Here is a 17,902-nt window from a genome sequence, read left to right as displayed (position 1 = left end):
TTTCTATAAAGAAATTAAAAAATAAATAAAAAACCTTCGAGTTATAAGAAATACATGCTTGTTTTTTGAACAGCCTATATGAGATGTATACATACGAAGTAGCACGTTGTATACCTTCAGTAACATGGCGACATTGAATGGAAGTGCTTGATTTGTTGATATTTTATATGTAAGATCGAATTTGTAAAAAAAAATTCTAAAGATGATAAAGATATCGGCGTTGAATGAAGAATCCAGTGAAGAAAGTGAAGAGGAGGATTTACCGAGTATCACGAAAGAAGCACAAGTACGTATCAACACTGTTATTAACTTTTTATTTCCTTAAGAACTTAACCTATAAACTTGTCAGTTATTGAAACATGGTTAATTTCTACCGGTGTTCAAATTTTATATAAAATTATACACAGAGAACATTCAGATTATATATCTATTTAGAAAATTAAATATCTACAATAATCTGTCTTAATTTACTATAATTAATTATATTTTATTTAAGGTTGTTTTGTTTTATAGATCATTTTATAATCGAAAAACACATTATTTAGTTAAATAGTCATGTATGATTCATGTAAACTCTTGAATCTGCTTCCTTTGAATTTTTATTCTTCAGAGAAACTAAGATTTATTATACATTATTAATAACATATGTTTCATTAAAATCTAAAAAATTTGATTTGTTTATATCTGTTTCAGGAACAAATAGCTCTTACTGAATATAATAAAGCTTTAGTATTATTAAAAGAGAATAAACAAGAAGATGCACTGAATATTTTTAAAGATCTTTTAGAAACTGAATTGCTGGATGAAGTTGAAAAACCTGAAATACCTGATGGTAGATCTAGGCCAATGTTGTCGTTAAAATATTCTTGTTTCAAGAATATCGGGGCTATACAGGCCATGTTGGGAAACTATGATGAAGCTGTAGAAAATTACTGGGAAGCAGCTAATTTAGACGATACAGATGTAACATTATGGTATAGAATAGGTATCTTAGCTATGAAAACCTCAAATTTAGAATTGGCATGTTCATCATTTAAGCAAGGTTTAAAGTGCAATGCAAACCATTGGCCATGTTTAGATAACATGATAACTGCCTTATATGCAGTTCCTGATTATATGAATTGTCTTTTGTACATTTCTATGGCATTAGAACGTGATCCCAATTATGTAAAAGGTTTAGCTTTTCGTGATAAAATATTTAAAGACATTCCATGCTTCGAAGAATGCTATAAATTGTACAATAGTGACTGGCAATTAGATCCACCATTATATACTCAATATGATCATCAAATAGGAGATAAGTTAATAGAAGAAGCACAGGATATTGCTAGAAGATGGGCAGAAACATGCAGAGTAGAATTCTGTCCTAAACCATTGCCAGATCTAACACTAAGAAAACCCATAAAAAACTATACTTGGTTAGACTTAGGAGAATGTTTATTGGATATGCATAGATATATTACAGAAAATAATTTGAGTTTTGTTAGTAGAATTAATCTAACTGTTCATAATTCTGAAGAAACAGCCAAAACTCATACTGAGGGAGATACTCAGGGAAATAATGATGTTAATACTGATCAGGAAATATTGCAAAATACCATAACAGAGAATGAAAATGAGGTTGAAAAATCAATGAAGATGGAAATAGATGATGCTAATTCTCCATGTGAAATATTTGATGACAATCAATGTGGTGGTGCTGAATCTATGATGGATATTGAAATAGAAGATGATAAAAAATCATGTTCCAGCGATGTACAAATAATAGATGATGAAGACCTTTTGAGAATTTCAGATACTGATGCTGTACAATTTGAAGAACAAAGTCAAGTAAAAAATGATTTAGATGAGCAAAATAACTTTGAAGTAGATGAAAATGGAGATAAATTACAATTGGAGAAAATAATGGATGATGCTGGCAATGAAGCACAAAATGATAATATTAGTGATAAGGATAGTAACAAATCCAATGATGAAAAAGACTCAAAGAAAGAAGACAAGGTACAATGTAAGGCAGAAGAAAAATTGAATGAAAAGATTGAAGGAAAGGAAGAAGTACAAAAGGTGAAAAAAAGGAGAAGAAGTGCTCTATGTTTTCTGCAACAATGGGCTTGGAGTTGCAACAGTATGAGACGTTCTGCGAGAGTAAGAAGTTCGAATAGAAGAGAAGCTGAAAGAGATGATGTTCAATTAGAAGAAACTCTTAGAAGAATATTTCCTAGTACATTATTGTATGTATTTATATCTATATTTATGTAACTTATAATCAATATTATATAAACTGTTAATATTTTAGGCCAGATACAGTAAAATTAACCAAAGATGATCATTCTAAAAATATGGATGATTCTATGGATACAATGGATTTATATCAATTGTTTGCTAATCAAGAAAATAATAGTAATACTATAGAAACAGTTAAAAGTTCTGACAGTTCAAAATCTCCGAGTCCTGAAACAAGGTAGGTCTTATTTAAGGATGAGCAACTAAGTTTTTGCAATAATTAATTTTTTTTCTTCTATAGTCAACAACAAAATTATTTCGGTACAGAATCTGAGATAGCTGAAGTAAATATGTTCATTAATGAACATAGTAGTAAGAGTAATTTAATGATAATTATAGCAAAATATACGGAATTTTTAAGCACCAAATGGAACCAAGAATGGTCTAAAGGAATATTAGAGATATATTTGCAAGCATATACATTTATGAGGTATAATAAATAAATGTGAGCTCTTTTATGTAAACATGTCTCAGATAATAAAATGCATTTCTTCTTTTCTACAGGGAGCACATTCCACATCCATCACCATTTGAAGAAGATATAGATGATGATATTTTGAAACTAGATACTGAAATGACTTTATTATTTGGTGAACTGCATACAGATAAATGGTTAAGCAATAAACCAGACATAGTACCGTTTTCAACGTATGTTTTATTCCATTTGTTTTATTATACTTCTCCAATTAAAATAATTAAAGAATTCCATTGTCTATTTTAGATTAGATAAACTTGGTACAGGAATGCCATCTGAGGAACTGGGGCATATAATTTTTACAAGCGTTAGGAGGGATATTTTAAATGAAGAAAATATTCTGATATTTCTAAGGGTTTTGTGGCTCAAAGCTAATATCTTTTTGTGCCAAGGAGACACAGACATCGTCATTGAAACTTTAGAATTGGTAAGTAACTTCAATTCCAGCACAAAGAGATTTTTCCTAATTTACCTAACCAGATATTATCTTTTTAGTTGCTAAGTCATATGCAAGAATTGGCGAAACAAAACAAAATGGTTTATTTAAAATTGCCTAATTGTAAATATCATTCTAACATCAGTATTAAAATAGTGGAGAAGAAACTTAAGTCTATTCAAAGAGGACAGAAATTAGGAGAAATACAAAATCTGTATGACGAAAAAAAATACGCTGAACTAGCCTACATATTACAGGATACATTCAAGTTCGCAAAACAAGGAAATAAATTTTTATCCGTAAATGATAATATCGTTGATAGAGTACAACAGTTATCCATGTTACTAGATAGCTTATGGCAGCTACAACAATACGAAGAATGTTATGTATGGGCGGAAGCTTGCCTCAACGAAGCATGGCAAAATTATTTAAATGCTTCCGATGATGTAGAACAAAAGAAATGGACGAGGTCCGTCCTAATGGCGCTTGAAAAATTAGAAGCTTGTACAATTGAAGTAAGCACTTTTGTTGTAAAATATTTACCGGAAGCACGTCTTTCGAGATTAGTACAAAATTTGGTTCACATTGTTTGCAATCAATTAGATGTATCGGAAAATACTGTAGAGATGCCACTTGAAACTGTTTTGCCGTGGATCTTATTGCATTATGTTTTGCAATATAAAGAAGACAAAGAGAGAGCAAAGGCTGAATCGTCATACAAAAATAAGCATAGTTCTAATTATTCTGAATCAGATGATGAGGATGAAGGTGTTCCAGCATCTATCATGATTTTATTTATTGCCCATGACTTTATGGGAAGACACTCATGGTGTTGCTACAACGAAGCAAAACTCTTATTTTTCACTTTAAATTTAGTTATCCCAAAATTGGAAACCCCTCAATTTTCCAGTATAAAAAGTAAAGTTTCAAAATATTTAGAACAAATATTTTATTGTCTATATGGTCATTATAATAAAGTGAACAAAGTCCGACCAAAACATATAGAAGACCATGGAGTACCTCAAATGAAAGTGACTTGGGAGGGAGCACAGTTATTGTTCAATTTTTATAAACCCAAGCAAATACCCGAATTTCATTCACCCAGGACTTTAACAATTAATGCAGACACGGAAGATCTGTTTAAACGTATAATAAAGTTAATTCCTCAAGAAAGTGACCCGAATCAAGTGATTGATGAAATGATGGCTTATATAATGGGTGAACGAGACACAATGCCGACCGTTAAGAAGCTTCTGCCGCATTCCATGTCCACTATTTATTATCTCCTAGCAGATTTTTGTTTCAAGAATTGTAAATGGAACACAGCTATTCGATATTATTTATTGGATTTATGTTTTCATCCAACAAGATTGAGTTCTTGGACTGGACTAGCGATGTCATCCGGCACCGTAATAGAAACCTGGTTAAATAAATATAAACCAATGTAAGTAGTGCTTCAAACTTTTTTATTAATATGATATAACACAAATTAATAATAATGACTGTTTATTTTATGTTTAGAAACGAAGACTCACTTTTAGCAAAAGCGAAATTAACCCAATCCAGTTATCGACATGCTGTCGAATTGGATTCCTGTAATCATATTATTTGGACTGAATACGGGACATTCGCATATGTTGTTCATTCATTTTGTTCACGATTACTAAAACAAGAAACAGACACGTTAAGTATGGAACGATTTGAAATCTTAGAAACGAGAAAAGAAGAAATGTTGGAAATCGCTTATCAGTGTTTTCAGGCATGTGCTCGTTTATTTATTGGTACTAAAGATGGAACAATACCGCATGATGAAAGATGGCTGTATCAATATATGCTCGGAAAGATAGCCGAAAAGAAAAATCAAGATCCTCCTATATATTTGGAACATTACGCGAAGGTATTTGTAAATCTGTATACCATTTATATTGGACATAGGTGATATATATTCTAATTTGTTTATATTTAATTGCAGGCTAGTGAATTATTATATCACAATAATGCACAATACCCACGTAGAATAAGTCATAAATGTCCACAGCATTTTTCGGTTGAAGCATTAGAAGTACATTATCGAATTCATGCGAGCATATTAAAATATCTTGAGCAGCATGAGGGGAAACCTCTAAAGAAAACTTTAGGACAATTGCTTCAATTTCATCTTGAGAAATGTGCCAAAGGGCCCTTCATGAAGTATACTTCAAAACTAAACGAGAAGGTTAAAGAGGAAAATCTTTTTACAAATAATAAAAATGCTGGAGGAGAAGTGGAATTTACAGCTGAAGGAGACAGAAATATTGTTACGATCGGTCGACGTTCAAATAGCATTGAGGAGATTGAAATCATAGACAGAACAAATAAAGGATTTGGAACGAGTCAACGTATTGAACATGGGAAGACAGAAACACGTAAGAGATCTCTTGCAGAATTATCACAAGATAATGCAAAGAGGATAAAATTAGGTAACGTATCTCATTTGCAATTAATGCAAGACGTTGTAGCTTTAATAGATGACGTAATCACAAAAGTTTGTGATATGGTTTCACAAAAAGAAAGGAACGATGAGATTATGGTATTATCGAGCGATGAAAGTAATGAATCAAAATCACAAAGAAAGAAAGTGAAGAAAACTATTGAAAAGACAAAGGTGAACATAAAATCAGAAGACAATAAGAAAGGTTCATTAACATCTTTAAAAATTGGCACTGTATTCGAAAGTGAAGGAAAGTCGGAAAATGTTCAAGACTTAATGGACGCTCTTATGAAACAAGCAATGGAGATTAGTCAGGAAACACGACAATCTTCGCCTGAAGATGAAGATACGAGAAAGTTTGAAGGGAAATGGTTACAAAACGAAGATTTGCAATTAGGTAATAAAGAAATGAAAGATAAACCTCCCGATAAAAAGAAACTTGCAAGTACTACGAAGGAAGAGCTAACTTTAAGTAGGAGAGGTTCGCAAGAAAGTACAACAACTACACAAACAACTACGACAACGACTGAAACGAACAATTCTAGCTCTAGTAGCAGCGATGAATCAAGCAGTAGTGATGATAGTTCTGATAGCGATAGTTCAAGTGACACCGAAAGCGACTCTGGTGAAAGTGAAAGTGAGAAAAAGAAAGAGGAGTCGGTTTTTGTACAAAAAGAAGAAAATATGACTGAAGAAGAAGTTACAACTCTAATAACATATTGTTTAGCTGGTTTAGAACAGTGCGTCTTAAGATTTTCGGAACATTACAAATCGTTTTACAGATTATCGCATTTCTTCTTCAACAATAAGACTGCTAAGGACATAATAAAATGCAGGAATCTTTTGTTGGACAGTTATAATTGTCAATTTTATCGAGAGGAAAGATTTCAAGGACTATTTGCTGATAGAAAAAGCACTAATTTTTTCAATGTAAGTATTTTTTATTATACTTCTTTTAGTATAATATTATAATATTTTTAATATTTATTCTTCTTTAAGTATTTACATGCGAAATATGCGCGTTTAAGAAAATTTGTCCAATAACAGTTGTTGGAAACTATCTGTATCAATCGCTTGTATAATTTTTGCATTTTTTGGCCTGTCAGTTAGATTAGTATAATCTACAAGTACCGAGCCCCTTGCGAGTCCATCGATTACAGGACTCACATTTGTTACTATAGATCTTGTTACAAGTTGTGGCTGTAGCATAATTGCAGCAGCCATTCCATCTGAAATAACCCATGAATTGGACTTTGTTATACTTTTTCGCTCCGCTTTGTTTAAGAAATTCACAATAGAAGAATTTATCTTTCCCAATACATTTATACGCCAATCCTGCTCAAAAATCAGATATTTTATATCATTTTTAAAAATATAAATTAATATTAATTATATTAATATATTATATTATATTATATTAATTATATTATATTATTTTAAAATAATTACCATGGATATGTGACTGTTGATTGTTGTTTCCCATGGTAATAAAACACTTGTAGTGTTCTTATTCAGCATCATATAATTACCTTCTGGATCTTGATAGAAATTGAATTCAATATTAGGTGAAATATTACCAACTCCGTTAACACTAGAACCTAGTACAATGTGATCTTTTAAATACGTTAAAAATAGAGGTTCTAATGCAATTGCTGTAGCAACATTTGTTGATGGGCCAATGCTTAATAAAGTTATTTGATCTATAAATCGTAATAAAAATAATTAAATATAAAGTCTTAAATTAACTTGAATTTATTACGCTAAATAATTTGAAAATAATTAATTATTTACGTGGATATTGTTTTACTAAGTCTATGAGAGCTATAGCTGCATGTTTACTCTCATCAACTTTAGCAGTGATCTCTTCCGTAAAATTAAAGTCTCCTAGACCATCGAAGCCAAAGTAATTATCTTTATCATATTGATTATATTCATTTATTAATGCTTTATGTGCTCCTTTATACACAGGTATCTGGAAGATATTGCAATATAGAATGTTTAGTTTATGTAAAATTTATGATATACTTACATCACTTCTGTTGGCGACAGTTAAAATCTTAAGTACATTACTAACTACATTTTCCATATATGTATTTCCATAAGAACAAGTAATTGCTAAAACATTCTCTTTGGACTTAAGAGTCAAAAATATAGCTACTGCATCATCTGCCCCAGCATCTGTGTCTATTATAATCTTTTTCGAACCATTGACAGACCTTAAAAAGGTTTTACTACTGCAATAAATTGCGTTTAAATTTTTTGTAACCTACATAATTGACAAGGCCAATATAACAAAATCGTAAATTAAAGCGTTAAATAGTAACATCAGTAATTTAGCCATACATAGAGCCGTACATGTCTACATTGTATTACATTCTAGATTGCAAAAGTCATTTGTAAATTAATACATTCATATTTCATTCAACTTTCATTACATTTAACTTTCGTTCATATTAATAAAAAAATTAATCTTATATAAGATTATAAGACGCAAATTAACTTTAGACTTGATATAACGCAGTTATTAAAGATTATATTTTCGGAAAAGAACAGGAAGAGATAATTCTAAATTTGCTATCAATGTTGAATGAGACTCGAACTCCTCATGTTCCTCCAAATGTCGTAAATTAATTTTTTCGATCTCGGAACGTAAATTTTAGTTCCCGATCAAAGTTGTGACTTCGTTATATCAATTTTTAAATAAATTATTAAGTTTTTACCTGACACTGTACAGCAACAAACAAAATGAGATTATAGCAAACAGGTTGCAACAGAACATACATTTCTCCATCTTTTTTTTTCCAAGCAAAAAGAAATGTTACCTACATGAGAACAGTAAGGATTGTAAGCAAGAAAATAACGAAGCATATATTTATTTAACATTTCCTCCCATCAGCTGTGTTATTTTATCAGATATATTTGCTCATGTATTTTTATCGTAACGGTATAATTGTCATATAAATTTTCCAGGGCGTTTGGCACATACCAAATAGGGAAGTTGATAGACCAGGAAGTTTTGCATTTCATATGTCCCGTTCCGTAACGTTATTAATGCAAGTATTGAAAGAGACAAACGATGGTCGAATGTTAATGCAATTGAGCGTGCAACTTGGAAAAATTCCAGAATCAGACAAGTACATTTTAGATAAAAAATATATTTTACCTTCTATACACATATTTATCAACAACACTTTTTCCAGCGAAATTGTTTAACGTTTCAATTCATAAAATTGGTTCATTTTTCTAGAAAATACTTACGTGATTCGGAAAGAGAGCAGTTATCTCGTCAAGCATTGACTCTTTGTTTACAATCTCTTAGAACTAAGATGCAATTAATGGGAACAAATACCTCTGATCTTGCATCCAACACAAATGCAGATGCTAGAACTCAAGTACTTCTTGACACATATTGGGTTTATCAGAGAGCTTTAAAAAGTTTTCAAACTAAGGAGCAAACTATACAAACACTTGCTTCTCTGTTGGTAGATACATATAAAACGTATATCGGCAATAAAGTAAGTGAAGATTTTAAATAGAATATATATTATAATTGTTAATATATAATTATTTTATTTGATATCTTATATCTGTTTTAATAGAATTTGGAAGGAAATGTCTTAGAAACTGCTACAAAGTATTGTAATGATTATAATTACAATCGGACGGTTTTAAACAAATTCTTCTCCAGCCTTGACAAACCACCCACGGAGAATCAAACACAGCCTCAAGCGACATCTCCAACTCCTGTAAATTTTATGCTTTTATATCATTTCATATTATTAATCATAAAGTGTTGTTGAGAGGAATTCAATATTATCATAAGCGATAAGTATGTTTAATGACGCGTTAACACGTTCGTCGCCATGTCGCACATATTTATGCGACGGGTATACTTCCGTGGGGACCCCGTCACCAAATGATAGTGACGCTCTTCTTGTTCGAGTTAATTAAATATACGATATTATATATAGGCTATACAACATAAAAATATTAAAAACACATTATACCATACTTTTTATTAATTTATATTCTGGATAATATATTATCCTATATCGTATGGTATTCGTTAAAACATTCCAAACATATTTAGGGTAATTTTGAGCACTTCGAAAAATAGTTAGACTCTGTCATCACTACTCTCCTCACTTTCAAATATATTTTCACGCAGTTTACTGAACATTTTGAGGAAAAAATTACTGATGTACGTCTCACAAGTATGCTTCTCGACTAAATGAAAGATCTCAGATACCTGCCATGAGATCAGATCCCTCGGAATATTCTAGCTGGATAGCTTATCGCTTTCTCCATTTCAGAAATAAATAATCTTTTCTTTATAACGAATCGAAGGCGATAAACGATGAATTCCTGCTTGTCGCTCTATTTACGTTCTGCATACCGGCGGTCAGATTTGGGCCCCGCAGGAATCTTAACCGAATCACGCTGGCGACGAACGTGTTTTAAGTATCATATATCCAGATATCATATATCTCACTACAACAATATTACAATACGTAACGGTGAACGATACAGATACTATACTCTTTTTTCCCTGTATCGTCCAGCTAGTATTCTTTCCAGTAACGCACAGTACAAATATGTCAATATTAATGCAATTTTTATTTTCAATATGTACAGGTAGTTGCCTCTCAACCACAAGTGACTTCTACGTCGCCACAATCTTCTCAAAATCGAAAACCATACCGAAATCTAACATCCACTGGCCGACCAAGAGGACGTCCACCCAATGTAAATAAATATCTACAAGCCATGCAGCAAAGTAGTAATGCAATGAATCAATTCAACGCGAAACCTACTTTCGCTAATTATATGGGGGCATCAGGAAATCGTTCCTTGATGAATCCCTATTTTATGCATCCATTAGTTGATCCAAATATGTTGTCCGCTTTATTAACAAGCGGCTTAGGCAATAGTATGATGGATCCTTTATCGGCAATGAATTACTTAAATCAAATAGGCAATTATCAGGATATTCTGAGACAGTATCAGAATAATCTTACTTCTTTGTCAAATTTAACTAGTGGATTAAGTAATACTATTGCCACTGCATCTAATATTAGCAGTGTACCAACAATGAGTACCTCCAGTTCTAGTATGAATGTTGCTCCTACCATGAGCAATTTGAGTAACTTAAATAATTTGACTGTGCAACAATTACTAAGTCTAAGTAATTCTACGGCACCAACAGTACGTTCCACACCTATGTATGAACAAGCAGCCACGACAAAAACTACCACAACTGTGTCAATAACTAAAGATAGACCAAGTATATCAATAACCCCAGTAAATACAGTACCACCTAAAAGTAAACCATCGAAACAGAGCCCTCAAAATGACTCTCTACCAGTTCAACTTCCAAAGTCTCTACAAATATCACAACCATCGAAGCCTATCTTACAATCACCAACTACACAAGTGTCTCTATTGAAGCCATCCGTTATACAAACACACGTTAAAACTAGCCCGCCAAAACAAATAAGCGCTCCTCAAATTCGAGTGTCGAAATCATTGACAGAGCCTCAACCAGCGCACAATCCTTCCTTATCGCATTCTCCTCTGAAAAGTAGTGCCACAACAAATCCATCTGTGATTTCTCAAGTCGTACACACAGCGCTAAGTCCATCGATTGGAATGAAACAAACGCTATCTATGAATGTACCAACTTCGCACTCAGGAACTTCATTACAACATAAATTGTTGTCAAAAAAAAATTCGCAAAGATCGTATTCACAGATGAATGTACAAAATGTAGTTAGAAAAACAAAACCAGCTAAAACAATGTCTACGTTACCGAGTAACTTATCGAATATATTAAATGCGATGCCTGGGAACTCGACAATGACGCAATCCCCTTACATACCACCAGAATTGAGTGGAATTTCTGTAAGTCCGGTAAATCCTCAAGCTAGTTTGAAAGGTCCAAGTACAAAATATTCACAATACAAGAAGTCCTCTACAAAAACGAAACCAGCATCAATGGATATTTCTAGTTCTTTGCCGAGTTCGTATTCTCAAGGAAATCCCGTAGAAGCTTTCTCGATGCTTTCCCAATTGAAACAGCATTCGCATTTAGAAATTATACCTCAACAAAAACCTCAGCAAATGAAGACGGCTATGGAATACGCGAAAAATTTGTCTTCGGGAGTTAGTGTAATTCAACAAAAAGTGTCAGAATCTTTGAGGCCATCAGACTGCAAGAATATATATGACTTACCAAGAGGAAAGTCGAGTAGTGCTTCTAACAAGAAAGGAGAGAAATCCACTAATGATAGTGTCGAAATTATAACATTAGACGATTAAATCGTCGCTATGAAAACATTTTTAGTATTTCATCCTTTTCTTCATAATTTTTTTTTTCATCCCAGTTTCGTTCATTGATGTATTGTTCATGCTGAATGCAATTTGTCATCCGCAATTTACAATGGTCGTGGTATATAAATGATAAGGTACATAGTCATGCAAATAATATTTTCTAACGTTTTTGCAGTGTACAGTTTTATTTCCATCAAGAACGACTGAAATAGCCTTCGTTCGCTAGCCTTCTCACTTCTGTGCCTAATGGAATCATTCTATATGAAAGGTTTAATTATCACATGTGAAAATAGATAATAATAGACGTATTCTAAAGTATTAAAATAATTGAGATGGAATTTTTCCATAAATTATACATATATCTAAGAGACTATCTGTATCTCAAGAAAAATGTAGTGAAAGTTTAATTTTTCACTAGTTAGGATGACAAGCCTCAGGATGACAATGCTTGAATATCACTACTTTTCACAAAGTTCTCGTAAAGATCGAAATAGCAACACAATAACGAATATAATTTCACTATAATTCCAAGGAAACGTTCTTGCATATTAATAAAATGATATATTATTTTTCTACTCTATAAATTCAGTAATCAATACAATTTTCTTTGTACGTAAAAAAAAGGGTAGGCAAGTGTAATTAAACATTAGCAAAACACTTGTACATTTTTAATGAATAATTTATAGGCATCTTTTTTATTAAAAAGAGTATATATGTACATATATATAGTACTGTTTATTTCAAATAAGAAACTCAAAATAACCCTTTTCTAGCTTATAATTTGTTTCTTTGCAAAAACTATTAAAAATGTAACTTTTATATATATATATATATATATATATATATAATCTACAAATTCATTATGCTAGTAATTTAATATTAAAAAAATGTTTTATATATTTATACAATATTTTAAATATTTATATGTACATCTATGTTAATTTATTTGGTAGTTTAACCGAATTTGCAGGAAAACCGCGAACACCCAAACCTTTGATGGCAAATAAGTAACCAGCATGTGGTTGCTCTTTTAACTGATTTTCGTTTAGTTGCACGGTCGCTGTTGTTACATATAAGATATCCAGATTAGGACCACCAAAAGCAACACTTGTTACGTCGTTGGCACCATTAATCTTAACAAAACGCAACAATTTGCCCGTTCTCGGATTAATATTGAGAACCTAAACATTAAACATATTTTCTTCTCAGAAAATAAATGTCAATTATTTCCTCTACAATGCATTTTATAATAATTATGAATCACCTTAGGAATGTAGTAATACTCACACAACCTCCGTTAAATACAGCAACCCAAAGGTTTCCATCCGTATCTATAGTCATACCATCTGGGAATCCAGGAATATTATTTTTTTTAAGATCAAAAACAATCTTCTTATTTGCTATAAAATAGAGATTTAAAAGTGTAAATTTTGGTTAACATAACACAGAATGTATACCAAATACATTGTAAATTTCTTACATATGGTTCCTGTTTGACAATTGTAATCATATGCCACAACCTGATACGTAAATGAATCAATATAATAAAATATATTATTATCAGGATTCCAAGCTAATCCATTACTTATGGATACCGGAAATATTTGTTTTTTCAATAAAAGATCATCACCCATAGAATAAAAAGATCCTGCATCAAATGGAATATCTCCATCCTTTTCAAGACCCATTGTTCCTAAGAAGAAAAAGAAATTACGTAAGAATTTATACTATATGTAAGAATTTATACTATGTGAGTAATATACTTTCATATAAAATAATTTATATTTTTAACCAACCAGCCCATAATCTTCCAGAAGAATCTGCTTTTCCATCATTCCATCTGACCTCTGCTCTCTTAGCATCTGCAGTAGTCAATGTTTGAGGTGTACATTTTGCAAGATCTTTTTCACTATTCCAAGAAAGTAGCATTACATCTATACCAGATCCAACAACAAATTTGTTGGTGCTACCTTCAACAGGAATAACAAATCCAACTGGTCCATTTTCTAATATAATTAATGATAAAAATATATTTATAAAACAGATTATAAATACCAAATTACATAATACAAAATTCTTAATTACTTACCTACAAAAACAGATGTAAAAGTACCTGTTACAGGGTCAAATCTGAATACTTTCTGGCCAACTATATCAACGAAATATAATTTTTGAGAAGCACAATCCCAATGAGGGCCTTCGCCGAGACTGTATGGTCCAGCTAATGGTTCGACAGTTACTTCTGACATTTGCCTGATTTAATAGTTAACTGTTAGTTATTAGTTATTATACACACGTATAATTTATACAGTAACAAATGCTTTTAAAACACAAAAAGTACAAAATATAGAAAGTAAAAGTACTTAATCTTTCAGCAAACTCTAGACTTCAGAATTTGCCAGATTGAGTTATTTCTTCAATATATATCATGGCTTATGAACTTTGATAACAGTATCTAGTACTTTTATAATCGTAGCTAGTAGATAGTAGATAGCAGTAGTTCACTAATATCATTTAATAATATATACGCACAATGATCCATTATGACACAGATATGTTAAGGTTATCATTTTATTATAAAGTGGACAAAATAAAAAATAATAATACTATTAAATGGTTTGATAAAAAAATAAAATGGCAGTTAACGATATAAAAATTGATTGTGCAACATAATGCAATTATATTACACTCACGCAATATAATGTAACTAATTTACGGAATTGTTAATAGTGATGATGCGTTTTTAATGCTAGGTTAATCATTTTATTACTGTTCTTAAAATTTTAAAAATAAAAAAATGCAGAAGTTTTACTCAATTATCTTTATTGTTTTTTTTTCTTAATATTGTTTGTGCAGAATGATTATAAAGTGCATAAGAATATTCATTATTAAAAATTATTATGCTTTGAATGAATTTGTAGGAAGGCCATGTACTCCTAAGCCTTTTACAGCAAAAACATAACCAGCATGTGGTTGTTTTTCAAGTTCCTCTTTGCTTAAACCACGGCTAGATGTTGTTACAAATAAAGTATCTAACAAAGGTCCTCCAAATGTGCAACTAGTTACTTTTGGAACAGGAAGTTTCACAAAACGTATTACTTTGCCAGTACGAGGATTAACATTAACCACCTATTATATAATACATTTTTTTCATATTATTATTTTATATTACATTTATTTCATAAATATATTATTAATTATATATAAAACTCTTACAACAATACTTACAGCACCTCCATCATACAAAGCTATCCAAAGATTTCCACTGACGTCTATAGTCATACCATCAGGTATTCCAGAAACATTATTTTTTTTAAGATCAAATACAATTCTTTTATTAGCTGAAATGAATTATATTTATTACAAATTTAATTCAACATGAGTTTTGTACTTTATATTTAATGTTTTTCAAAGGTTTCATACATATAGTTCCATTGATGGGCTCAAAATCAAATGCAGCTACTTGAAGCGTAGGAGTATCAATATAGTACAATGTATCATCCTGGAGATTCCAAGCTAATCCATTACTATTAGTAACAGGAGATAATTCCTTTTTTGGTTTAAGATCAGACTTAATACGATAAAAAGATGCTTGATTAGGAACAACAACTTCATTTACTTCTGGTCCTATTGTTCCTATAGAAATGTAAATGAAATATGTAGTATGCTTAAGTTATTATTTTTATCTATTAGACTGATAATTTTCAACTAACCACCCCAGAATCTTCCTGAAGAATCTGCCTTTCCGTCATTCCACCTAGTACCATTGCGATCTGTATCAACAACAGCAAGTACTTCAGGAAGTGATTCTGTAGTATTCTCATGACTATCCAATGTAACTAGGATGAAATCTGTACCACTACCAGCTACAAACTTATTAGGTTCTCCTCTAATGGGAATAGCATATCCAACTGGTCCATTTTCTAATCATTAATTCAGAAATCAATATTAATTTATGAAAATGAAATTGTTTTCTTTTTTACAGACTTTAGATATACTATATTAATGATTTACCTATAAATATGCAGGAAAGATCTTTTGTTACAGGGTCAAATCTACATATTTTTTGTGCTTCAATATCAACAAAAGAAAGTTTTTGTGAATGATGATTCCATAAAGGACCTTCACTATGTTGAAACCTGCCAACTATTGGTTCAATAACTAGTCCATGGTTATCTTTTCGTTTCTCATGAGTTTCTCTGCGAATAACAAAAAAAAAAGAAATTATTTCAAATAATACGGAACAATAATTCTCACGAACTATCGGAAGTTTTCACATTTATAATACAGTTCATAATATAAGAGAATATTTCTATTCACGCGGCTTTTATAATTTTCGTATCTTATATATATACATATTATTTGTTACCTAGATATCGTCCACGCATAACTAAGAACCAATATGAGTTTAACTTCGCGAATCTAAAATCCCTGTCATTTATTCGTAATAAAAATCAATATATTAAATGGTATTCGAGAAATATTTGTAGGAAATGACTGCGTTCAAACGAGGCACAACCGTACAATGGAAAATTTGGAAATTACATTAATCAGACTTGGGTCTCATTTATACTTATTACTCGGTTCTCTAAGCCCGAAGGAGTAAGCGTAACGAAATGTAATCTGTGTCCATTTGGAAGAAATGTACTTTCCAACTGTGAACGAATTATCCAAATCGGCTGAATACGTACAAAATTTCTCTCTTTATAATATTAGTATAGATAGATGATAGAGTTCATATTTTCTCTGATGCTTAAAAACAAACAATCGATTAAAGATCAATAAAAAAATCATTTGTTTATATTTATAATCTTTGTGCGCAAAGGACTGACATTCTATGAGTTTCAGGAGAACCTTTCACTTACCCGTCGTGAACGAAGAAGCCAAGATACAGTCCGAGAAGTAAAACTGTACCAGCAATACTTTGCATTGTATATGAGACAATGTTAATATGTTCAAAAATATAGACGAAGACTGATAATTTTCGTAAAACACTTTTCAAGGAAAAATATGGAACTAATTCCGACAGTTATCTGCTTGCTCCTTATATAGTATTTCCCCATTCACTCCTCGCTGATAGCAAATTATTTAGAATGTACATATTAGTAGGCAATAGTATAAACTGCTAATAAAATCAATATTGCTGATATGTCTAATGCTAGGATAACCTATATTTATATAAAGATAAATTTGGCTGATTATTTATTATTACTATTATTATTATTTATTTTCTTCGTAAATGGCAATTATGAATAGTTTTCTACAATAATGTCGTTTCAAAGAAATTAGGTAATGTTCGCTTAGAAATATATACATGATCCTCGGTCAAACCAGAAATAAAAATTTAAATTATAGTTTTTTGAATAAATATATTCCTTCTTTAGAAACATAAATTTGTTCATACAAGTATACAAGTATAAATCAAAGATTATTTATCTAAAGATATAAAAATGGTTCTACAGCAAGAACGACTTTTTATACTAAAATGCGCATTCTGCAATTTGTAACAAATCTTTTTAAAAATTTTATTGTCGATTTTGAAAATACCTGTTATATATTATAATTTACAAATTGCGCATACAAATTCTTCGTCTTCGTTTTTACGATAAATATTTATGTAACTGGTGATTCTTACGCATTGTCTCCTAATGGAAAATTTATGTAAGTCAATATAAATTGTCTTGTGATTACGAGTTAAAATTTAAATAATAACGATATTTTGACAAATAACTGGACTTTTTCAAAATTGTATCTATAGACTTCCTGATTATTTATCTTTTCTAATAATTTTTCTAAATTAACTTAAAATTTGAAATATTTAAGTTTTAGTACATTCTTTGTTGATTTAATTTGTATTCCATACGATATATATCAGAAAATAATTTTTGTATAAAATTTATGTTTATAT

General features: G+C 30.8%; 4 protein-coding genes across 6 annotated transcripts in view; 1 reads left to right on the top strand and 3 right to left on the bottom strand.

The window, feature by feature from the left end:
• Positions 1-103: 103 nt before the first annotated feature.
• LOC139995025 (calcineurin-binding protein cabin-1) lies at positions 104-16,988 on the top strand. The gene is made up of 13 exons (XM_072018124.1): positions 104-286; positions 694-2,231; positions 2,297-2,461; positions 2,525-2,713; positions 2,788-2,931; positions 3,005-3,185; positions 3,254-4,638; positions 4,716-5,091; positions 5,167-6,594; positions 8,635-8,798; positions 8,912-9,179; positions 9,264-9,410; positions 10,300-16,988. Exons 1-13 carry the CDS (start codon positions 203-205, stop codon positions 11,980-11,982), a joined length of 7,752 nt encoding a protein of 2,583 aa, XP_071874225.1. The 5' UTR covers positions 104-202; the 3' UTR covers positions 11,983-16,988.
• LOC139995053 (uncharacterized) lies at positions 6,635-8,485 on the bottom strand. Of its 3 annotated transcripts, none has more exons than XM_072018199.1 (5): positions 8,385-8,470; positions 7,694-7,895; positions 7,456-7,636; positions 7,114-7,364; positions 6,635-6,999 (listed from the first exon to the last, which is right to left on the bottom strand). In XM_072018199.1, the coding sequence occupies exons 1-5, from the start codon at positions 8,453-8,455 to the stop codon at positions 6,688-6,690; spliced, it is 1,017 nt and encodes a 338-aa protein (XP_071874300.1). In that variant the 5' UTR covers positions 8,456-8,470; the 3' UTR covers positions 6,635-6,687. The 3 variants fall into 3 exon arrangements, with proteins under 3 accessions (XP_071874300.1, XP_071874299.1, XP_071874301.1); XM_072018198.1 differs by having other exon boundaries at positions 6,636-6,999; positions 7,694-7,898; positions 8,385-8,485; XM_072018200.1 differs by having other exon boundaries at positions 6,636-6,999; positions 7,694-7,880; positions 8,385-8,484.
• Positions 12,876-17,902, bottom strand: part of LOC139995056 (regucalcin-like) — a 28,991-nt gene continuing 23,964 nt past the window's right edge. Inside the window, exons 2-6 of the mRNA XM_072018202.1 lie at positions 14,084-14,373; positions 13,791-14,000; positions 13,475-13,687; positions 13,282-13,394; positions 12,876-13,175 (exon numbers count right to left, since the gene is read on the bottom strand). Coding sequence (XP_071874303.1) covers positions 12,927-13,175; positions 13,282-13,394; positions 13,475-13,687; positions 13,791-14,000; positions 14,084-14,243 — 945 coding nt within the window. The 5' untranslated portion in view covers positions 14,244-14,373 and the 3' untranslated portion in view covers positions 12,876-12,926. The remainder of the gene's footprint in view (positions 13,176-13,281; positions 13,395-13,474; positions 13,688-13,790; positions 14,001-14,083; positions 14,374-17,902) is intronic.
• LOC139995055 (regucalcin) lies at positions 14,801-17,021 on the bottom strand. Its single transcript, XM_072018201.1, has 6 exons — positions 16,860-17,021; positions 16,009-16,193; positions 15,708-15,917; positions 15,418-15,630; positions 15,223-15,335; positions 14,801-15,123 (listed from the first exon to the last, which is right to left on the bottom strand). Exons 1-6 carry the CDS (start codon positions 16,922-16,924, stop codon positions 14,893-14,895), a joined length of 1,017 nt encoding a protein of 338 aa, XP_071874302.1. The 5' UTR covers positions 16,925-17,021; the 3' UTR covers positions 14,801-14,892.

This window comes from Bombus fervidus, chromosome 15 (genome assembly GCF_041682495.2).
Source record: "Bombus fervidus isolate BK054 chromosome 15, iyBomFerv1, whole genome shotgun sequence".
NCBI lineage: Eukaryota > Metazoa > Arthropoda > Insecta > Hymenoptera > Apidae > Bombus > Bombus fervidus.
This window is presented reverse-complemented; position numbering and strand designations above follow the sequence as displayed.